The sequence below is a fragment of the Pelodiscus sinensis genome, chromosome 6 (assembly GCF_049634645.1).
Source record: "Pelodiscus sinensis isolate JC-2024 chromosome 6, ASM4963464v1, whole genome shotgun sequence".
NCBI classification, from domain to species: Eukaryota; Metazoa; Chordata; order Testudines; family Trionychidae; genus Pelodiscus; species Pelodiscus sinensis.
Genome location: NC_134716.1, coordinates 60,853,105 through 60,877,238, shown reverse-complemented (window position 1 = coordinate 60,877,238; position 24,134 = coordinate 60,853,105). Strand labels below are relative to the sequence as shown.

At 43.3% G+C, this 24,134-nt stretch overlaps 1 protein-coding gene across 6 annotated transcripts in view; it reads left to right on the top strand.

Moving 5' to 3' along the window:
• Positions 1-2,429: 2,429 nt before the first annotated feature.
• DCP2 (decapping mRNA 2) overlaps positions 2,430-24,134 on the top strand; it is a 44,422-nt gene continuing 22,717 nt past the window's right edge. Inside the window, exons 1-4 of one of the 6 annotated variants that reach the window (XM_075932000.1) lie at positions 2,430-2,909; positions 15,972-16,123; positions 17,006-17,133; positions 18,667-18,765. In XM_075932000.1, the coding sequence (XP_075788115.1) occupies positions 2,836-2,909; positions 15,972-16,123; positions 17,006-17,133; positions 18,667-18,765 (453 nt within the window). In that variant the 5' untranslated portion in view covers positions 2,430-2,835. The other 5 variants (XM_075932001.1, XM_075932003.1, XM_006134461.3 and 2 more) reach the window with 5 other exon arrangements.

Here is a 24,134-nt window from a genome sequence, read left to right as displayed (position 1 = left end):
CCTTTTTTTTTCTCCAACTTTATCTTCTCTCTTTAGTGATCAAATCCTGTTCTGGATCCAATTGCCATCTGAAAATAGGATCAAAATTAACCACAGAATGGCACAAATTACTTGCTCTAGTGCCTTTTATGTTACATATGAAGTGCTGTTGTAGCTGCCGATCCCAGGATTTTAGAGAGTCAAGGTAGGTGAGATAATATATTTTAATGGACAATTTCTTATGGTGACAGACAAGCTTTCAAATTTACACTAAGCTAACCCAATGAAGAGCTCTGTATAAACTCAAAAGTGGGTCTCTTTCACCAGCAGAAGTTGATTCAATTAAAGATATTTCTAGAGCCCAGCACAGATACAAATTTCTAACCACAGATTTAGATATTCACAGATACAAACTGGTATCTGCTGATCTACATTACTCTGTTTTCAGGAACTGCAATGGTCAAATGAGAATAACATAGTGCCGCCATAGCCAGCATCCCACACCCGCAGCTTCACCTATACCACTCCAGTGGTGCTGTTCAACCCCAAACAAGAAAAATGGCTGGGTGTGGGGCTAGGGTGGGTACAGTCACATGGCCAGAAGAAACTGCTGGTGTAAGGCCCTGGCTATGACGGCACCATGTTCTCATTTGGCTGTTGAGACTCTTAGGAGTAGAGCCTTGCCTAGTGGATCAGTGGATACCAATTTCTATCTGCACATAGAAATTTGTATCTGTGTAGGGTTCTATATATTGCCTCACCTACCTTTACCTTTTCTATGATACATTTCAACTCATAAAATAACAATGTAAATTAAGTCATTATTATATATTATTGAACTAAAATAAGTGCCTGTATATGGGGTTTGTACCAAGTCACCACAATCAGTTTCTGAGGCATTGCACATCTTCAAACTTACATCAATATAATTAAGCCAGTTTAATTAAAATGGTGCAAACCATAGTGTGAACACTTATTTTGATGTAAAAAGGCTTTGCTTAAGTTTACCTTTAACCTGTGTATACTCAATTTAGCTAAACCAAATGAAGAATGTCCTGGTTTAATTAAATGGGTTAAAGTCATACCTTAAGTTTAAATCCAGACAATTGCGCACACTAACAAGACCTAATTGGATTTTAAAAGGTAGGATCATTGACATATGCACTCTTGATCAGCCAGAGACAGCAGAAGGCAGAGAAAACAAATAATTAAAAAAAAAAAAAGGACAAAAGAAGGTAGAGTCAGAGATGGAAACATACAGGCCTCATCTACACTAAGAAAAGTGTGTTTGTATATGTCAATAATAATATGAACATGTAAATATCCTAGTCTAGATATGGACTAGGATATTTATGTAGTTGTAGTTATGTTAGCTGTTCAGAGTACAAAATATTTAAAATATGTCTCTGTGAGTTACGTAGCCCACATTGGTACTAAAATAATTGAAGCTAGAGAGTTTGATTAAGGCACCTGGTTGCACCTTGAGCCTGGGCCAGGCCCAGATGGTAGCTGAGCAAAAGCTGAGGAAGCCCATATAAGGAGTGAGATGAAAAGAATTTTTTAGTTTTTGTTGGCTTATTAAATGTCTATAGAGAGGTAAATCTATAATAGTCCCAAATAGGAGTTGTGGGAATGGGTTTGAAGGCTAGCTAATGTAGGAAGAAATCCAGGGAGAAAGTTATAGTTCCCCTCCTTTTTATTTCTACAATTATTAAGGAACGAACCCAATTTGTTAGTTCTTCTCTGAATAACATCATTTGCTGCCATTTCTTAGAGCACTTATAGCTTCTTTTAAGGCTTTGTAGAACTTGTGTAGCATGTACTACAGGTTCTGCAGCTTCTTTTGATCATATATGTTACTAAGAAGCACTTGTGTTTTACAAATACATCTTCATGTGATACTATTAATATTTACATATCTGGTTCTGTGTTTCTGTAGCAGTAGTTTTCTTCTAGGCGTATGTGTACTTCTGGGGATATGCAGATCTTCCAGGGGGTACATCAATTTATCTAGATATATGTCTAGTTTTACAACAGGCTACATAAAAACACTAGCAAAATCAATACAAACTAACATTTCATGCAAACACAATGAGAAAGTAAAGTTTTTCAGCCATAGTATGCCGTGGCATTTTTGTATGTTTGATTTTATAAGCAAGTACTTTTTCAGCGAGGTAGAACTTGTGAAAAATCAAGACAAATCAGAGACCTGAAAGTGGTGCAGTAGTCTGGAAGAGTTGAGAACCACTGCTCTATAGCATATATTCTCTTTTAAGGGACAAGCATCTCATATGAGTGTAGATGATTGCTTGTCTCAGTGTATCATTGCAAGCTCTTGTTTTATCATTTTCCCTTGGCCTATAAATACTAGAGTGCATGCTCCCAACACTGGAATTGTTCCTCCATTATAGTCTTTCCCAGATACTAGACTCATCCATTTTAAGCTGCTTCTTATAGCTCTCTATTTCAGTTTATATTATTACTGTGTCATGCTATAATCTTGTAAATCACACAAATGCTATATGTGTATGTGATGATGGGGTATGTACTCCCAGGCTACCATGGAAAGCATTATTGAGGTTGGGAAGGAGTCAGTTAACCAGATAGAGAACATGTGAGAGGAATTAGATGGCACAAATAACCCTGTATTAGTGATGAAGACTACCTGAGATAGTACAGCTGACATGTTTTAGAACTTGGCTAGTGACTGGAGGGTCCATTAGCTAGAATCCAGAGTACAGAACACGTTTGAATTCCTGAATTTTTTACCTTGGAAGAGGGGAAACATCTGGCTGGAGGACCAAACTGCATATCAAGAGAAACCCAAGTCACAAGTAAAAAGAGAAATGGTAGAGCATGCAAACAAACAACTTGGAGTCAGACCTGGAAAAACCTAATCCCCAGAGCAGCCAGGAAGAAATAACTCAGTGGTGAGTGACCCCACTACACATTTTAACTAAGTAACTTTTGAATTTTCAGCTTCTTTTATTCTTGTGCTTTAAGAATTGCTCTGCCTTTTTCATTTGAGAATCCATTTTTGCTGCTAATACATGGATTTCCTGCTTTCCCTGCATATTTTAGCAATAAGGGTTAGACTTATTACAGTTTCTATATATTTGACTGAAAGCTGGACACGTCCTCAACACATAATGGTTGCCCTATTGTTGGCATTGTTTCCTGCTTTCTGTGTACCTTGAATTAGCATATATAACCTACACTCGAGTATAACCCGCACTCATGTATAACCTGCGGCTTTTCCTGATTGTGTAGAAAAGTAACCTGGGGACGAGTATAACCCGCGTGTTCTATACGCTAATTCACGGTGATTGCACATACCAGCTGCCAGTGGAGGGAATGGAGAGCATAGTGCAGGCGCGCTGGCCTGCACATTCACCCTTAGGCCCCGTGCAGCTGCAGCCAGGAGCAATCCACGCTCCTCCGGATGCGGGAATGGAGAGCACAGTGCAGGCACACGGGCTGGCCTGCAGGAGGGGAGCCACACTCGCTCCCCAGGTCCCGCGCAGCCGCAGCCTTGTGAGTAAAAATAAACGTGTATACCCTGCGGACATGTATATCCCACGGGGCAGGAGGGGCGGGCGGGTGCGGGCAGGCGGGCAGAGTTCGTAAAAACGTGTATAACCCGCAGGTTATGTACGTTAATTTACAGTACCTGTCTATGGCCAATTTAATTTCTGTGAATGTTTTCTCAGTCATCTTGCTCTATGTCTTTCTCTGGACTTTTTGTGTCTGTCTATCCTGCTGCTTGGTGTATACATATTAACCTTTCTAATTTCTCATCCATCTCCATTAATAACCATTCATGAGCTCCTTTTTATTATTTACACCCAAGAACAAATTAGTCTTTAAGTCATTTAATATTTTACATTGGCTTTTTAGTTTGTTATATGAGAAACTCCTCTACTGTTTCCTCCTCTTTCTGTATTTCCATCCTGAATATGTATCTCTCATAAACAAGATTTTTTGGAGAGAACACACAATGATCCTCAAACTTTTTATTTTTTCAAAGCTTTTTTCTTTTTCCCCACCAGTTGTATAGAATGCATAGTATACATTGAAGGCTTCCATACCTGATCAAAAGAGTACAGAAATGATGTAACAAGACTTACTATTGCTCTGTGTAGCTACAGCCTATGACTGCTTTGTCCTCCTTTCTGGGTTTCCTCCTTTCTGTGCCAACAGGAAGGAAGTGTGTTGCAGCAAACCAAAGACTGCATCTAGCATGTATAGGACGTGTGAAATCTATATTCTTCCTACAATCCTTCTTTGCCCTGTCAGTTGGGATTGGTGGGGTTGATCTTTGTCACCAAGCATTCTCATCAAGTGCATTTTCAAGCTGACACTAACCTTCTTCATGTCCATTGTTACTTTGAAGTTTTTTCCCCATGTTTCTAGATATTCTTGAGGTCTTTGTCCTGTGATTACTAACTCTTTCTTCCTATAGAGCGTACAACCCTGTTCTTGTTGCAATTCCCTGCCTCTTTCACTATACATCTTTCTTCTTTTGCAACTGATGAGCAAGGAACTTATAGGCAGTAGCTGCCTTCATGCAAGCTAGATAGATGAGTCTCAGGAAATAAACCTTGTGTATTAAATGAGGAAGGGAATAACCAGTGGAAAAATGTGATTATTATTAAAGGCTATCATAATGTATACCACAAAGAGGAGTGGGGACTAACATTTTACAAGCAACTTTAATTCTGGCATATCATAACTTTAGAGTGTTAAGCATTCTTTTAACTATTTTTGCTATCTAAGTTTTAAAAAAGCCAACTGAAAAAAACAAATTCCATCATGTGAAACTACATAGACACACATGGTTGGAATCTCTAGATCCACCGCAGAGATCTCTGTCACTTGAGCAGAAGGAGTAATTGGTAACAGTAGCTAGGCTAGCATTTTCTAAGTGAACTGGTCACTAGAGGAGGCTGACCCACATTCTGTCAGTGGGGTTCAAAATTTCTTGGCCAAGGTATAGTCAAAGTCTGGACTCCTGTGGGAGGGGTTCAGCCTTGTGCAGCTCCATTTAGGAAAGGTTGGAGGGAGGCACCTGCCCTGCCGTGTTATGTGTCAACACCAAGCATTGGGGGCTCACACTGTTAACTCCATGTGGGGCTTACAGTGGGAGACCGTGGCAACTCCCTGCTTTGATCACCTTTGACCAGGGACATGCAAAGCTGGGTTGCCACAGTTGGTTTAAACCATAGATTCCCAAACTGGGGTGCACGAGGCAAACCAGCCCCTCCATCAACTACCCTTCCCCCCCCCCCAAGAAAGAACCTGCGCTGGTGTTACCTCCTGCAAAAATGGAGGTAGCTCCAGCTTCCTGCGGCATGGTGGTTGTGGGGGGAGTGTCCCGCAGCTGCACGACAGAGCTGGCGTCTCAGGAAGCGCATGCTCTGCTTCCCTTCCCCAAACAGCCGGCGTGCTTCCTGAAAAGCTGGGTCTGTTGTGTACCAACGACTTCTTTCCACATGCTGCCTTCCTGCGTGGGGGGCGGGTGAGGAGTGGGAGTCTTGGGTCCGCGCCAGTTCCAACTGCTCAGACAGCGCGTGCCTTGCTCCTTGCATGCTGCTTGAACAGTTGGAGCTAGCGTGGACCCAGGATTCCCTCCCACCCCACCCAGGAAGGCAGCAGGTGGAAGGAAGTCACCAGTACACAACAGACTTGGCTTTTCAAGAAGCACACTGGCTGGTTGGGGAAGGGAAGCACATGCACTTCCTGAAACTCCAGACCTGGCGCTGTGGGACCCCCAGGTACCAGCCTAGATGTCCCCTCCCCTTGCCCAGACCCCCACGAGTACCCTACCCAGACCCTCATGAATATCCTGCCCCGGACCCCTCCCTTCTCCCCCGGCCCTCCCCTGCCTTCTGCTCAGGGCCCCACCAGCACCCTGCTCCCTGCCCAGACCGCATCCAGACACCCACCTGCACCCTGCCTGTGCCTTGGAGCCAGACACCCACCAGCACTCTGCCTCTGTAGCCAGACAGACTGCCCCATCTCAAACAATCTTGCTTGCCCTCTAAGATGTCTGTATACAGAGCAGAGAAGGAACAATAAGAAGATCAGCATAGCCATTAAGCTTTGATCTGCTTTGACCAGGATATGCAAGTTTCTGACTCTGAGTAACGATTAAGGAAATAAGCTAAGCTCGAGGCTGCAAGAAAACAATGTCCCGTACTTCCAATTTAATCATCTCAATTCTCTCTTACAAGTGTAAATTAAGTTCACAACTCCCTTGTAACAACTGGTCTCACAGTGGACAGACCAGCATCAATTGGCATTACAGATAAGAAAGAGAAAATACGTGACCCAATGGGTATATAAGATGGGCCCAGCATACACTCACTTTGAGTGTCAATCTACCATTTACCTGCTGGTCGGGTTAGGTGGTTGACCTCCCGAGGTCCACGGGGACGCCCACCTCATATTTTCGTCTTTCCGAGGAATTGAGGGACCGATCCTGGCCTGACACGCTGGGACCGAGTGATGCAGAAAGGGGTAAAAATTGTACCTGTATGTGTCCTTTTGTTTTAGTGTATGCATAGAATAGAGCTCTTTAAAGATTAAGCTGTCATTTGGTACCATTATTTTCTATTTTCTATCTTTATTTCCCTTGTAACCATTTTTTTAAAGATCTATCTATCTATCTATCTATCTATCTATCTATCTATCTATCTATCTATCTATCTATCTATCTATCTATCTATCTATCTATCTATCTATCTATCTTTGCCAGCAGTTAAGAAATAGAATAATAGCCATTGCAACCACATGATTTATAAGCTTCCTCAAATAAACCTGTAACTGTTTAAGCTTTAACCTGACTCCTTCAGTTGCTGCAATAGAACCAAGCACAATTTAAAAGAACTTCAGCCGGTCATAAAGGGACAGATATAGGGAGAGCTTGGGCGTTTGGATTTGTGTCACACCCAGGTGGCAAATTCTGTTGGGGCGCTTCTCAGCCTCCCCGAGGCTGCCCGCTGCGAAGGAATTATGAATTCTAGCAGCTGAAATCTGAAGCGTAATAAGCTCTTTCTATACACTTATTGGGGCGCCCTTCAACCTCTTCCAGGTTGCCCACTGCAAGGGACCCCGGTCTCAGCAGTTGAAGTCTCGGGTGTATAGTACACACACACACACACACCACTCACTGCCCTGACCGTCGGCTGACAGCCTCCTAGCTAGACACCCACCAGCACCCTGCTCCTGCCCTCTCCCTAATGGCCAGACACCCACCCCAGCTTGCTCCTGTGCCCTATTTTCCACCCAGATTTTGCACCGCATCCCTATCCCACTCACTGGCACATTGGATCCCCTGTCCCACACACTGGAACCCTCATTTTTGGCCCCACCTCAGAGTGTAGAGGGGCTCACAAATTCTACTTACTCTGGAACCCCAGAAGAGTTAATCTGGCCTGAGGCCTTAAACCTTAGTCCTACCTCCCCTCCCCCCATGGTGCTAGGGTGCCAGGGGAAGGAGGTGTCTCAGTTGGGGCCATCTCAGAGGTGCTTGGAGGGGTTGTTTTTTTGCATCTCACTTGTGTGGTCCCTGACTGATTTTTCTGTGGGTCAATGACCCCTGATCCAAAACAGATGCCCTGCCCCTCCCATAAATAAAGACAATGCTGAAACATTTGTGTTGGGCATATTTTATTTAAAAATGAAGCCTGGCCAACAAGCCCCCAATTGGGGCCAAGCCCCCATCTGGCTACAGCATTATAACACCCCTGTATTCCCACACACCCCTCAACCCTGAGCCTATCATACACTGGAACCCCCCCATCCTGAGCCTCGCACATCCCTAGTCTTCTGCCGCAACACTACTGTACAATCCACTCACTGCAAATCTGTGTCCTGAGCCCATCATACTTCCTACCCCCCTGTCCTGAGCCCCTCATATACCCCAACCTAAACTCCCGCACCCTCACATCCACAAGCATGTGGCTTGCTCAGTATCCCAACCCTCCACCTGACCCCAACACTCTCCAGCCTGGAGACCCCTCCCTGAGCCACCAGCCTCTTCTCCACTTCCTCCTGCACCCAAATTCCCTCCCAGAGCTTGTACCTTTCACCCCTTCATCCCACACCCAAATCCCTCATTCCCTTATTTCAAACCTAGGATGCAGCAGCATCCTTCACATTAAATTTGATTTGTTTCTGCTATTTCTTATGTTAAATTACATTTTTATTAAATTTTTGTACCAAGAAAAACTATTTGTGCATATTTTTAGCTTTCAATAATTTTATACCAAGATTTTGTGTTTATTTTTAAACTACGAATTGAATTTTTTGTTAAAAGGGGGGTTGGATGATGGTAAAGAAGAGGTGGGGAGGTGTGAGGGTTTCTCAAAAATCCAAAGGGGGACTAATGCCAAAAAGTTTGGGAACCACTGGTTTAAATTGTGGGTGGGAGTGAGCTGCAATTGCACCTTCTGGCCACTTGCATGTGCTGTGCCCCTCGTGGAGCAACCAGTCAGGCACTTTCACTCCTGCTGCTCCTCACTTGAGCCTGAGGATGTTGGAGGTGTCCGCAGGTACAGGGTGTGTGTTGATGCCAACCACTTTACTATGCAGCTCTAGCTTGCCCTGATATGTGGCCAGTCCCTCCTTTACCATTCAATTTTGAGGTTTGGTTAAAAGTCTCTGGCAGTCCAGATTTGCCCTGTGGTCTGACTATTGACTACTCTGATATATACTGACACTTTCTTCATGATTTTCTTGACATCTGTCATATTCCCCCTTGGGTAGACCAATATATAACCAGAACAGCAGATGTAATTTTAGTTTCTATATATTGCTTGACCATGTTATGGCACTATGCAAATAAGATTAAATGTTATAAAAGCAAACAAAAAGGCAGCTGTGCCACTGTAGTGTTTTAAGCATAGATGTAGTCTAAATCCCATAGGGCCCTCCCAAATTCACAGCCATGAAAAATGCATTTCAGGCTGTGAAATCTGGTCTTCTGTGTACTTTTACCCTATGCTATATAGATTTCACAGAGGACAAGCATTTCTCAAGTTAGGGGGATCCTGACCCAAAAGGGACTTGCTGGGGGGTGATGATATTGCCATCCTTACTTCTGCACTGCCTTCAGAACTGGGTGGCTGGAGACTTAGCAGTTGCTGACTAAAAGCCCAGCTCTGCATGCTGCTGTGTAGAAGTAGGGCAGCCGCAATACTATACAATACCATGCTTACTTCTATGCTGCTCCTGGCAGTTGCACTGCCTTTGGCACTGGACTTGCAGCTAGTGCTCTCCAGGTGCCCAAAATTGAAGATAGCTCAGTTGCAAGCAGTAGTGCCACAATCTTTCCAATACTCTCCTTTCAGTCAGAACCCCTATATTTACACTACTGTGAAAATTCAGATTTAAATAGTTGAAATCATGAACTTGATGATGCACAAAACTATGACTATGAAATTGATCAAAATGGATCATGAATTGTGGAGGGTCCTACCCATAACACTTATTAGATAGAGTTATAAAAGCTGCTTCTTTTTCCCTTCATCCCCTCAGAAAAGATGGTGGGCTTGTCTCCTCTTCATCTCTGCTCCTCCCCTTGGAGCAGGAGTATGTGTCCCTGAGAATGAAGCATTTTAAATTATGTGCAAGCTGGGCAAGGACAACTCTCTGCACTTAGCAGGGAAACACTACTCCCACACCTTACTTGAGCTCCACCCCTCTCAAGTGAAGGTATGAATAGATCATATTGTGGCAGTGAAAAGTGTTTGAAAAATCCCAGAGCCTGTGAACCATGCATTGAGCAAACACTGGTGCGAGCTTGGGAAGGGACTTGTATGTGGGTTGTGCTGATCTATTTTTTTAAATCTTATTTTAACTGCCAATTCATTTTATTTTAGTAGTCTGAGAAGATTATGACCATCTGAAGGCTATTTGGAGGGCTCTGTGAAATGAGTTGAGGTGTTAGTCCAATGTAACTGTCCCCATCACAACACTACTATAGGCTTTGTAAACCCAGTCTCTCTTCATCTAAAAGGCAATTCTTCAAACATCTTTGTCTACACAAGGAAATTAGGCCAATATTAAGTATGGGTACGGCTACACTGTGGTTTTTTTTTTCTGAAGGTATGAAAATTACGCTCACATTTGGATATCATCTTCCGATTCTTTTTCCGGAAGAGACTTTCCCGCTATTTGGCCCATCTACATGGGGCCAAATGTCGGAAAAAACCCCACCCTTTCGGAAGCCCCCATATTCCTCGTAAAGTTAGGTGTACAGGGGCTTCCGAAAGAGGGTTTTTTCCGATATTTGGCCCCGTGTAGATGGGCCAAATATTGGAAAAGCCTCTTCCAGAAAAAGAATTGGAAGAAGATATGGAAATTCAAGTGCAATTTGTATACCTTCTTCAAAAAAACAACAACACAGTGTAGCTGTACATTTTGTTGTCAGGGGTGTGATCAAGCCATGCCCTGGAAGCAAAAAGCTAAATTTACCTAATCCCAGTAAGGAGTACATTCAATGATGGGAGAATCCCTCCCATTAGTGCAGGGTGTGTCTTCAAAGAAGCACTACAGCAGCATAGCTATAGCATTTAAAATAAAGACAAGCTTGTAAAGCCAGAAATCTTGAACTTTTCAGAGATAGTCAGATGAGCTTTGGATGTGTAGGGGCTCTGAGGGAGATCAGGCAAACATTAAAGTAGACACACCTATCCAAGCTGCTTTGAGATCAAACAGAAAATCCACAGTTCTTCGGAATGTTGAAAAAGAAATCCCGAGAAAGCAGGCTGAGAGGGGCTTTTACTCTAAATCAAGGGGATCATGATTACGGGCCCACTCCTGCTATTGAAGCATGACTGTGGCCTGTTTTGTTTTGTAAAATCTGTAAACAGTTTTTTTAAAAAAAGTGCAATGGACACCCTCTATTGGCTGCAGTTGTAAAAATTGTTTTGTGTGACTTAGAACTTTTGGCATTGAAACGTTTTTGTTTTCCTGACTACATTTATTATATACATATTTCCATTTTCACAATTAATTAAAATGCCAGGATTAAACATTTATTGAATCTGTAGCATAAGTTGGACAGAACTTCGTTTTCTTTACCATAAATATTTTGAAACTTAAGTAACAAATAAATCATTAGAAGTGTAATATTTATTTTAAAGACAGCAAATGAAGTATCAAATGTTTTTCCTCAAGGTGAATCCTATGGGTGGTCTAGAGAGGCTGAGCAAAGGTAATTCAAAAGCTAGATGTATGTTGTACTAGTGGATTCCTAGCAGCTAAGTAAGAATTCCTCACAGTAGACAGAGGAATGCAGTGTGGAGAAACAGAACAGCATTTTCAGGATGTGCTACAAAGTCAAATAGTTCTGTCACCATGGCTAGACTCTAGAGGAGAAGCCCCACCAGCTTCTCAAGAATACTGGAATTATTGAGGCAGTCTGAACATATAAGATAGCATTGTATGTAAAGGCAGTTGATACATAATTTCCAGATCACTTAATAGAAATTCTCTAACAAATACTTCAGAAGCAGGTTGGAGTAGAAGTGTTTACCTGGAAAGCAAGAGATGATGTGTGCTAGCCAAACATCACCAAGGATTTTCAACACCTTGGGGGGAATACAGGCCAAGTAGTAAAAAAGAGTGAAAATACAAAACATTCTCAACAGTCTCTAGAGCAAATGTTCCTTTACTATACAAAGCACAAAAACTACCTTGTTGTAGACTTCTAGTCAAACTTCGGGAAATTAGGCAAACTGTTAGATACTACTGCAGTGACTGTCAAGGAAGTATTTCAGCAGGCACAGTATCCCAAACTGTGTCATTTTTAACAGTGAAACCTAGTTTACATGCAGGGAGCTGAGAACAAGGATTTAGAATCATATTCCATAGTAAGTTGGTTGCATTAAATTGTTTTTTAAAATGGCTACGTCTTATTAAAGGCAGCTGCAATACGCAAAGAAAATATACATAGAAAGCCATCTTGAATAGAAGAAACACTTCCAAAACAGGCATTATCCAGCCTTGTAGAAAACTTGATGTCAAGATACATGATGGTTGCTGTCATGGTAGGAGTGAAGTGTCAAAATGCCACAGGGTTAAGAGAACCAAATGCTGCTATCATAAAGATTTGAACTTGCTCCAACAACATCAAACCCCAGGAAGGTACAAGAGAATTGTGAAAGATCTGTCTTCTTAAGGCTGGAGGAAAACACTGTTGTTACCAAGTAAATTAAAAGGTGCCAAAGGATTCCTGGTTTTAAAAAATCACGTAAAGAGTAACATTTATTCCGGCCTAAGCTTGTATGGGTAAAACCCACTTTTGCGCAAGAGTCCTTATGCAAAAGGTCTTCCACAAGAGAGCATCCACACTGCCATGTGCTTTTGCACAAGAGATATGCTTTTGCGCAAGTGTTCATGGCAGTGTGGACACTCTCTTGCACAAGAAAGCTTTGATTGCCATTTTAGCCATAAGGGTTTCTTGTGCAAAATATTCATGTTGCCTGTCTACACTGCCTTCTTGTGGAAGAGCTCTTGCGCAAGAGGTCTTATTCCTCGTGGAAAGAGGAATAACTCTTCTGGAAGAAGCCCTGTTTTCTGATGCTGTACAGTAAATTTACTTGCATAAGAATGCGCGTGCAGTGTAGACACTCCGCAAGTTTTTGCACAAGAACAACCATTCCTGCAGTGTAGACATAGCCATATATTTTTAAAGGAGCACAATCAGTATAGAGCCCTGTAATACAAAATTGGTATCTGCAGATATCCGCAGCATTGAATTTGTGTTCTGGACTGACAAGGGATGCAGAGGTCCCAGAAGGGGGTATTATAGTATGACTAGCGTCATGTGTAGGAACCCTGAGCTCTCTCTGAAGGAAGTACTTGATGAGAGAGACCGGGCTACTAGTGGTGCAGACAGAAATTAAGTCCTGCCTGCTGCCCTACCCTGGTTTTGGTTCTCTCAGGCTATGTCTACACTTGCGGCTTCTTGCGCAAGAACTCTTGTGCAAAAACACGTCTACACGGCCATGTGCGAGATGTGCTTTTGCGTAAGAGCATCCATGGCAGCGTGGACGCTCTCTAGCGCAAGAAAGCTCTGATGGCCATTTTAGCCATAGGGCTTTCTTGCACAAGAAATCCTTGCCGCCATCCACACTGCCCTCTTGCGTAAGAGAGCTTACACCTGTTAGAAAAGAGCATAGCTCTTGCGCAAGAAGCCCTCTCCTACCATGCTTTACTGTAAATCTTCTTGCACAAGAGTGGGTAGGCAGTGTGGATGCTTTGCAGAAGAAAGGCCCTTCTTGTGCAATAACCCGCCACTGTAGACATAGGGGCTGCCTCTAGACTCGCATGATTTTGCGGAAATACTTATTTCTGCAAAAAAGCGTCTAGATTGGTACAGATGCTTTTGCACAAAAGCATCCATGCCCAGTATAGATGTGCTTTTGCGCAAGAAAGCTCCAATGGTCATTTTAGCCATCGGGCTTTCTTGCGCAAAAAATTAAGATGCCTGTCTACACTGGCCCTCTTGCACAAGAGGGCTTATTCCTGAGCAGGCACGTCAAAGTATTTGCGCAAGCACTGAATTCTTACATTAGAACGTCAGTACTCTTGCGTAAATTCTCACAGCCAGTGTAGACAGGTGGCAAGTTTTTGCACAAAATCTTGCCAGTCTAGACGCACCCAGACTGTAGACCCAGCCTCAGTGTCTCAGCACTGCAATGACAGCAGGTGTAATGCCTTGGGGCAATATTTTAGGGAGTCTTTGTTTCTTTTCCTGTGGGTCATCATGGCCAGGCAGGGGAGCGAGAGGCACCACACGTGCGTGCATGGGGAGATTATGTTAAAACATTCCTCTGCTCCACGCGGTCGCGCCCGCCAATGCAGGGACCCTCAGCTGAGTCCTGTCCTGACCGCGCCCGGGCGTGGCCCGTGGGAAGGCCGAGTGCGGGCGGGGGGCGGGCACGCGCAGCGATCTCGAGCGCTAGGAGCAAGGGGGCGGGGCCCGTGGAGAGACCTCGCATCTCCTACCCCGCGAGAAACTAGAGCGACACAAACCTTCCTCACGCCGAGGCGTTTGAAAGTGCGCATGCTCAGCGTTTACTCCGGCCTTTCTACAGAATCCCACCGACGATTGGTGAACTGCTCACATTAACGCCGCCGATGATTGGCTTGACGGGAGGTGACGTTTGAAGGGAAGCTGGCGACGCTCACTTGCGAGCTCTGGTTGGCCTGTTCCACGGTAGGGCCCGCCCCCCCAACCCTAGCGGGAGCGGGACGGAAGCGATTGGTCCCGCCCCCTCGCTCGGTGGGTTCGTGTGCTAGGCCTCCCCGCCCCCCTGCGCTGCTCGGGCCCTGTGGCGTCGGGATGAGCCGCGTTTCCCCATGGAGAGCAAACGGGCCGAGATTCCCAGCAGCGTCCTGGACGATCTGTGCAGGTAACAGCGGCCGCTTCCCCAGCACCCGGGCGCCTGGAGCCGCTTTCCCGCCCCCGCCGCTCCCCCCGCTTTGTGTCGGAGCCGGTACCGCCCGCTCCGGATGGGGAAGTTGCAAGTGAAACTGGGGCGGACAAAGGGCGCGCGCCAGGCTAGCCCGGTGATGCCCGTTGCGGTAGCTCCGAGCGAGTCACTACGCGCGCGGGCCAGGTGACGTCGATTGGCTAACGAAGCGATGGCGGCGCTAGGAATGAGGAAACCGTTATAACTTTCTCAGCCTGGCCTCGGGGAGGGGAGCGCTGCCGCCCGCCCGCCCGCCCTGCGAGGAGCTCAAATGGGGCTCAGTCAGTAGGGGGCTTGGGATGGCGAGCGGTTCACGTGCTGCTTGAGTGCTCCTGCCGGTGGGTGAGTGGTCTGGCAGCGAGTTCGGACCCGAAGTAGGTTATGTGACCTGGCCTGTGACATGGGGGTGGAGGGGCGGCGGTTTCTGTTGAAAGATCTGGTGGCAATTCTTAGGAGGAATTAAAACTGCACCTTCAGCTGCTGCTCAGCCTCACTAAGAGCCATCCTTTCATGAGTATTCAAAATTCCTGGAGAGAATTGAGGCATGTTTGTTTTACATTAAATCCTCTGTGATTTGTCAAGTTGCAGTTATAATGTTACAGTTCAGTTTTTGTGGGGTAGGAAGCTTGGTTATAAGCTAAGGATGTAAAATTCCAGTTAATTAGTTAACCAGTTAAAGCTAAGGTTTAACTGTTTAGGCAGGCCCCTGACCCCTGTGCAGGCATGGTGGCTGTCTTCTGGTCTTTGCTTCACCTTTACTCCCCTGCCTGGTTTATCTATAAGAACTAGGGATTTGAACGGTTGACTTGAACAGACCATTTTCTGACCTTACCTGCTTCTTCTGTGTCTTATCTTTTCATTTTGATGTTCCTGTTTATTGCTTTTTTCTCTAGAAAGTAACCTCTTGGGAAGAACATTTACTATCAAACAGCAAAATCCACAAAGTAAACTATTTTATTAGAGAGAAATTATTTTTCTCTAGTTAGTAACAAAAGTACATCCTGTGCTTTGAGTAATAATCTTGGAAATGTTATGTACCAGAATAGTTGTATGCTATGGCAGACAAGCCATCATGCAACGGGCTGGCAAAATTTATCTTCTATTTGGGATAATTCATTATTCAGTACCATGAAAACGTATTTAAAAAAAAATTCTGTCTCTTAGCCATGCTCACCTGTGGAGTTAATCTGGCAAAGCTCAAAGGTTGGGTTTAAAATAGTGATCTTTTTTTTACCTCATGCTCTTAGTATCCTCCATTTTTCATTGTGTAGACCACTTTGTAAGAGAGAGCATCTAATTATCTGCTTTTCCTCTAAATATTACAAGTCCCTGTTATGTGAGTCTCAAAATCTTTTTAATTGTGCAGACTGCTAGGAAGATCACTGCTAGTGGGGTCCCTACATTATAGTTTGAAACTTCGTGCTCTAATAATGCCTTGTCAATGTTAGAAGTTTTGAAAATGTAATGTTAAACCATCTAACCTCTGTCCCTTTTTTCCTCTGACAGTCGATTTATTTTACACATTCCCAGTGAAGAAAGAGACAATGCAATCAGAGTGTGTTTTCAGATTGAACTTGCCCATTGGTTTTACTTGGATTTCTACATGCAGAACACACCAGGATTACCTCCGTGTGGGATAAGAGACTTTGCTAAAGCTGATATCCGTTTTATTGGTACACTATTGTTTGTTCAGTGCTTGTGGATAAACTGTGTACTCCGGTATGGTAGTGAAATCTTGTTTTTCTACGTAAGTGTTTGCATAACAGTCCCTTTGTTTGAGTGAAACAAAACTAGCTTAATTAGAAGGTCTTAATAGTTATTGCTGCTACAATATAAGAGCTTTAAAAAAAAAAACACTTGCTATCTTTCCCCAGTTTCCAAAGAGCCTTGAGAATTCATTAGCTTATTGCTTGATTTGGGGCCTGTCATTACTTTATCCCGTAATTGAGAGTTAAGTCAGGAGTTCCTTTTGTGTCCAGCGTGGTCAAGCCCAGGAGGGGCTAAATATAAGGGTTCTCTCTCTGTGGCATATTCCTTCCACTAACTTAATGGATTTCTGTGGAGATAGTGAAATGGGTGTTAATTTTGCTAGAAATAGAATAAAGTCTCTGGGTTTTACATGGCATGCAACTGTGAGGGGTTATGCTACTTGCTATATGGTTCTTTCATGATGTGTTTATTTAGTAATTCAAATTATTTATAGCCTCTCTTATGGTGGATTTTTATAATTTTCATGAAGATTCTTATACCTGAATACATGGCTTAAGCAATATTTCATTTGGGGTATTCTACACTGAACAAAGGCTTCTCTAACTTTAAAGAGGAATCATTGTATACATTGCTTGCATAGAAGTTGATAAATCACCATTTGGTCTCTGAGTCTGCAGAAAGTAACTCCTTAAATGGATTATTCATGATATCTTAATTTTTGGCTCCAGATAAACAAAAGCAAAATGCTATTCTGTACAGAAAGTGGTGCTTGTAAACATTTGTTTTGGGTGGGTCTCTGTGCAGTTAGTTTCCTTAACATGTTTCTATACTTTTTGGGCATTGCCCTTTTTTACTGCCTCAAGGTGAAGATGTGCAAAGGGTTTTGGATGAGTGGAAGGAGTATAAAATGGGAGTACCAACCTATGGTGCAATTATTCTTGATGAGATGCTTGAAAATGTAAGTATAAAATTAATTTGGGAACATTTGTACAACAAGAGGGCTGAGTAGAAAGGATGTTAACTAGCTTTAACAGCCCCAGCAATTTTTTGTACTTTATGATCTTTTGTCTGAAGATGTGGTTTTTAAACATTACCACTTCACACTTCTGTTGAGTTTCTGTACATCCCTTGGTTGTTAGGTAGGCTGTAGGTGTTATCTTTATTACTATTATACCAAAGGCAGTTGTGTATTTTCTTTGTCTTTACACCACATTTTATTGCTTAATTAAAAAATATAATCCTATAACAGAGTTAGTAACTTTGATAAATCTGGTAATCTGTAATGCTAATGGAGCATATGATAAGGCCAGGCAAAAATGTCACTTTGAGAACTACGACAAATCTATGAGATCAATATTCTTGCCAGCAAGTTAAGGGAATGTGGATTGGATGAATGGATGGTAAGATGGATAGAAAGATGGCTAGAAGGCCGGGCCCAGTGGGTAGTGATCAACAGCTCGGTGTCAGGATGGCGGTCGGTTTCTAGCGGAGTGCCCCAAGGTTGGGTTCTAGGACTGGATTTGTTAAATATCTTTATTAATTACCTGGATGAGGGGTTGGATTGCACCCTCAGCAAGTTTGCAGATGACACTAAGCTAGGGGGAGAGGTAGATGTGCTTGAGGGCAGAGATAGGGTCCAGAGGGACTTAGACAAATTGGAGGTTTGGGCCACAAGAAATCTGATGAGGTTCAACAAGGACAAGTGCAGAGTCCTGCACTTGGGACGGAAGAATCCCAAGCATAGTTACAAGCTGGGGACCAACCAGCTAAGTAGTAGTTCTGCAGAAAGGACCTGGGGATTACCGTGGATGAGAAGCTGGATATGAGTCAACAGTGTGCCTTTGTAGCCAAGAAGGCAGATGGCATATTAGGTTGCATTAAGAGGAGCATTGCCAGCAGATCCAGAGATGTGATTATTCCCCTTTATTTGGTGCCGGTGAGGCCACATCTGGAGTATTGTCCAGTTCTGGGCCCCCGACTATAGGAAGGATGTGGACACATTGGAGAGGGTCCAGCGGAGGGCAACCAAAATGATTACGGTGCTGGAGCATATGACCTACAAGGAGGGGTTGAGGGAGTTGGGTGTATTTAGTCAGCAGAAGCGAAGAGTGAGGGGGGATTTGATAACAGCTTCAACTTTCTGAAGGGAGGTTCCAAAGAGGATGGAGAAAGGCTGTTCTCAGTAGTGACAGATGGCAGAACAAAGAGCAGTGGTCTCAAGTTGTGGTGGGAGAGGTTCAGGTTGGATATTAGGAAAAACTATTTCACTAGGAGAGTGGTGAAGCACTGGAATGGGTTACCTAGGGAAATAGTGGAGTCTCTATCCCTAGAGGTGTTTAAGTCTCAACTTGACAAAGCCCTGGCCAGGTTGATTTAGTTGGGATTGGTCCTGCTTAAAGCAGGGGGCTGGACTTGATGACCTTCTGAGGTCTCTTCCAGCTCTATGGTTCTATGAATGGGTATTCACTACTGCATTGCTTGGATTCTTCAGGTACTGCTGGTTCAAGGATATTTAGCAAAGTCTGGCTGGGGATTTCCAAAAGGGAAAGTAAATAAAGAAGAGGCTCCACATGATTGTGCTGCTAGAGAGGTAAGTTCCATTGATGAATGTTTAAAAATTGCTTAACCCTGAATTTTGAAGGAACAGAATCTGGACACTATGTCAAGCAAGCAGGAGAGTTATTACATACACAGCACTGGGTGGAGTGTCACTTGTTAAGCTCAGTGAACACTGCTAAACAGTAGGTTACGACTAGTTATATAGGATGCTCAATGGGCAGATCAAAGTGATGGGGGGAAGAGTGGGGAGATCTTGGACTCCCTGGATAGATGCTAATATTAAGGCAAGATAAGAGCAATAATATAAAGTTACATAGTATTTCCAGTAAAACAAGTATTTAAACAAAGCAGACATCAATTATCAATCATCAGTTAAGTGGTGATATGTCTGTCAGCTTCAAGAAGGTTCCTCTTCAGGATGTGGTCCATCTGGGGATTAAAGCAGAGACCATTAGGAGTACTTAACAATGGTACAGTTGTGCCTAGCACCACTGAGTGTCATGTCCTGTCTCCCACCCTGGGCTAGGTGTGCGGGGTAGGGAGCTGGACGGTAACTATCATGTACTGTAACAAAAAACAGGACTATGTAACACTTAAAAGACTAACAAGATGGTTTATTAGGTGATGAGCTTTCGTGGGCCAGACCCACTTCCTCAGATCAAATTTGGAAGAAAATTGGCAGGACCATATATGCCAAAGGATACAATAAAAAAAAAATGAACACATGTGAAAAGGACAAATCAAATTTCAGAACAGAAGGAGGGTGGGGGGGGAGGTAAATGCCTGTGAGCTAATGATATTAGAGGTGATAAATGCGGAAGCTATCTTTGTAATGGGTAAGATAACTAACGTCCTTGTTAAGACCTAGGTGTAAAGTGTCAAATTTAAGCATCAATGACAGTTCAGAGGATTCTCTTTCAAGTCTGGTGTTAAAAGGTTTTTGATGCAGGAAATCAGATTGTTGAGACAATTCCCTTTCTGGTTGAAATGGCAGGAAACTGTTTTTTCTTTGTGATCCTGTCTAATATCTGTTTTGTGGGCATTGATTCTTTGGCGAAGTGTCTGAGACGTTTGTCCAGTGTACATAGCAAACGGACATTGTCACACATGATAGCATAAATTATATTTCTGGATGAGCAGGAATATGTGTTCTTGTAGTCATACCCCACTAACACCAACCCTGGAACTTTCCCTTACAGCAACCCGTTGCCAGCTTTGTCCACATATTCATTCTGCTGATACCATTAGTGGACCTAATCAATTGAGTTATGATCAAGAACATCTATTCCTGTCTAGAATATTTTAGTCTGCCTCAGAAATTTTCATCCTACAATTTAAAAAAAAAAAATTCTTTGACAAAGTAGTTTCTCACATGTTGAGAGTAGGAAATTCTAGCAATCTCATGGTGTCTTTCTACAGAAAGCGCCTCTTAAATTATTCTTATTCTTAGTGTCTACCACTACAGCATTTGGTCCCGTAAATAAGAAGGTGGTGCATGAAAGAGGTCACTTTTCACTCAAGATAAAGTTGCTTAAGTCTGCACAGTAGGGCATATTAAATTAAATCCGATTTTAATTGTTTTACATTTCTACTTTTTATTATTTTCCTAAAGAAGGTGGCTTTAAGTAGCTGTTACCATTAAAGCATGTTATTTGAAACTAAACGTAGTCTGTACATTAGGGGTCTCAAGCTCTGGTTGGGGATGTCCTACCGACTAGGAGTAACTATAGAATCTGGCCTGGACTACCAGCAGGCCAAGAGGAAAGGGAAGCTGTCCATTACTGGCCTCCAAACCCTGCCTTTTCTCTCTCTCTCTCCCCCCCCCCCCCCCAACATGGCATCCTGTCTCCACAGACGCAAGTTTGGGGATTGCCTGTGCCATGTGGCAGCAGTGGTCGTGAGCCCCTGCACTCCCAGTGGTGGCTGGAGCTATGGAGGGAAGCAGAGCACACTGGAAAAGTGCACTTGTTCCATTTCACCACTGCTCCTGTTGCCTCAGGTTGTGCTGTGTGAGAGACCGCTACCACCATGCAGTACCAGACCCCCGCTCCTGGTAATCTCCGAGGCTGCATCCTCAGGAATGAGGTGCCAGTGGGGAGAAGAGGGTGGGACTAACCCCTCGAGTCTGCTGAGAGTCCTGAGCCAGATTGTGCAATTGCCACAAATCCCACAGGCTGGGAGATTGAGACCCCTTCATGCATTTCTTAACTGCTAGATTTTTTTTATTTCACTCTTTGTCAAGCTCTGTTTGGACATTCAGATTCAGTTTACTCAAACAGCATTTTCATTTTTTAATAAATACAACTACCTTAAGTGCTTGATACATAATGGGAAATTTTATCAAAATTTATCACAGAAATTATGATCTGTATTTAATTGAACTGACTCATGTTCTTCAAGATTTTAGAACTCCTTGGTAGTGGGGGGTTTTTTAAGACTAGAAGAGGAAATGTTAGTTTTCCTGCTATTTCAGCTAGGGATGTGAAAGCTTAACTGGTATGCTGCTTAATATTCCAGTTAACCAGTGTGAGCGGGAGCTGCTCTCAGCTCACCATGTGCAAGGGGCTGCTTCAGCCACACGGGGCCTGCAGTGGACAGAGGCTGCTCTGGCAGCCATGGAGGGGGAAGGTGCTCCAGCCCATCTGAGCTGGAGCACTCCCCTTTATTCTCCCCCCCCCCCCCCCCCCAATCAGTTAACTAGTTAAACAAAATTTAATATCCCCAATAATTAGAAGAGGTGAATTTTTTACATGGGGTACTGGTCTTGATCTTAACTGTAGCGGACTGAGCAGTCCACAGTAATGCCATCTAGACCGCCTCTAATCTACAAGAATGCTCAGGGAGTGTATAAGACAGTTTTGCTCATAGATAAAACGATGGATATGGAGAATCACATTGAATATCATAAAATACCTTAAAGCTGTAAATCAAACTAAATTTAGATAAAAAGCCACAAGACCCATATAAAGATTGTCATAAAGATGGTGCAAAGTCTGTAACTTGGTGGTTTCCTTTAAACTGTAAACTACATAGCTCAGAATTCAGTCACTGGTTACAGTGCCAAACATATGTAAATGGGACATGCATTATACATTTTAAGTCAATTCCTGTGCAAGAAAAATTTAAAATTGAGTTTTAACTTACAAAGCTAAAGGGTCAAGCCAGCTAATAAGCATAGACAATGCTATTAAGTTCAAATGACACAGCTACATTTGTTAGGAATGTGAAAAACAGCAATCCGGACTAGTGTATCTAGGCCTACTTAAAAAATGTCAGAATGAACATTGGTTTTCTGCCCATGTGTGGAATAAATGTTGTGTGCTGAGGTGTATGGATGTGCACCACCAGTAGAAACAAAAAATCCCGGTATTGCATGTAAGTGTAAATGAAGTAAAATTATGAAATGCATAGACTAGTCAAAATATTAAAATAACTCCCTTTGAAAGAATAAAATTACAGAAAATATATGTGCATTGCAGGAAGTACTAAGAAATAACAATAATACAAGTATGTGGGAGATGAGTGTAAGCCCGACTTAGACTCTGTGTGAGACACCAGCTAAGCTGGCTGTTGGAGAAATCTTGAAACCATGCATTTCCTCTTTTTAAAAAAAAAGCACTCCATAACTGTTCAGAGTAGACCTCAGATTGCATCAGGTCTGAGTCCTGAGCCAGGCGGTGTACCCTTTCGTTGGGTCTGTGGAAATATGCACTAAATACTTACTCCTGGGGAAGTTCTGCGCCACTGTGCACGCGCAGAATGCATTTCCCTCACAGATTTTGTTCCCCGCCCCCAACCGAAAATAGATTGTCGGGGAGGCGCTGCAGTTATACATCTTATGTCTCCCTACACTCCCCTCTCATCCCCGATCTGCTGTGGCACCAGAAGAGAGGGCAGGAGGCTGAGGGTTAGGGTAGCCATCTGTGGAGAGAGGGGCCAGTGGCTGCCTTCCTCACAGTGCTCTGCTTGAGGGGCCAGGTGGGGAAAAACAGGACCTGTTTAGGGGACAGACAGGGACACATGAGGCTGCTGGGAGGTCACAACTGTGGTTCAGAAGGGCTAGTGCTTTTAGGGGAGCAAATTATGGAGAGGGCAGAGGAGGTAGTGAGGTGACAGGGTTGAGCCATTGGCTAATGGAAGTGGGGATGCAGAAACACATGTTGGGGGAGTGAAGGAACACATAGGGACAGGAATGGTAGATGTACCTGACAGAGAGATGCTAGAGATCAGTCCAGGGTCTGCATGGGGAAGACTCTCCAGCTCCTGACTCCCCACCCCAAACAAATAAACCCCAGTAATATTCTTCCACCCCAGATCCAGTAGCCCTTCAGGTCCAATTCCAGGCTTCTTTCCTGTCCTTCAGCTTCTTCATTACGCTGACTACCCCAAGCTGCTGTATTGCTTTTGGGGAGTGTGGGAAATAGGTGTAGTTTGAGTAATAATTTATTTAAACTACATTCTGTTTTAATATGTCTAGTAAGGAATCTTTGTCAAAGAGTTCCTTAATCTATTTTGTTGTCAGACATACTTGCTGATATTTATTTTGAAATAAATTGCCAAAATAATTGAAACTGGCATAATATTTGTTGCTTTGACAGTATTTTAAAATTTGGCATTTTTTATTTATGTGCAGAAATTTTAACATTTTGGCAGAGTTCTCCTGGGAGTGCATACTGGAAAAGGCCACTGTACAAACTGCATTCATTTACTTTTATATTTTAAAAAGTATACCTATCACCAGGTGACAAGATTGTACAATGCTATCGAATTTTTGACAAAGATTTTGTGACTGACTGACAGTTATGATGCAGCCTGCAATACCTTCATTCAATTTTATGAAGCTGAATAAAACCTCTGAGTTAGTTTTAACATCCTTGGAGTTTACTATTGAAAATGAAGTTGTGTACTGCTACTGTGAGATTGTTCTATTTACCCTTCCCATGAAAATACTTTCAATGACACGGGCTGATTAGGCAAGTTTATTCAGGTTGTGACCCTGTCAAAAAAGTTGCCCATTTGAGAGGTATGCAAATACTAGTTCACATAGTATTGTCCCTGGACAATCCCATCAAATACCATACTTGCCACTTATCTTTCATTAACAGACTGTGTTCACCTAACTGACAGTTTACATAGAAAAAAGAGCCTTGTGCCCTGACTGTATTCTGCAGCTGAAATAAGGCAAAGTCCAGAGGTGCCCATGCACCTCTTCCCTTGGATAGATTAGAAAGAGGCTACAGCTCATCAGATTTTCTTTCATCCCACTTTTGAGCAGTGTTACCTTTAATTTTTTCCATCCATATGTGAAATAAATTTTTGCTATATGAACCAAGGCATATGTGAATGTGCATCACCAGTAGAAACACGTGCTGCTGGCAGTGGGTGCTCTGCTAACCAGTT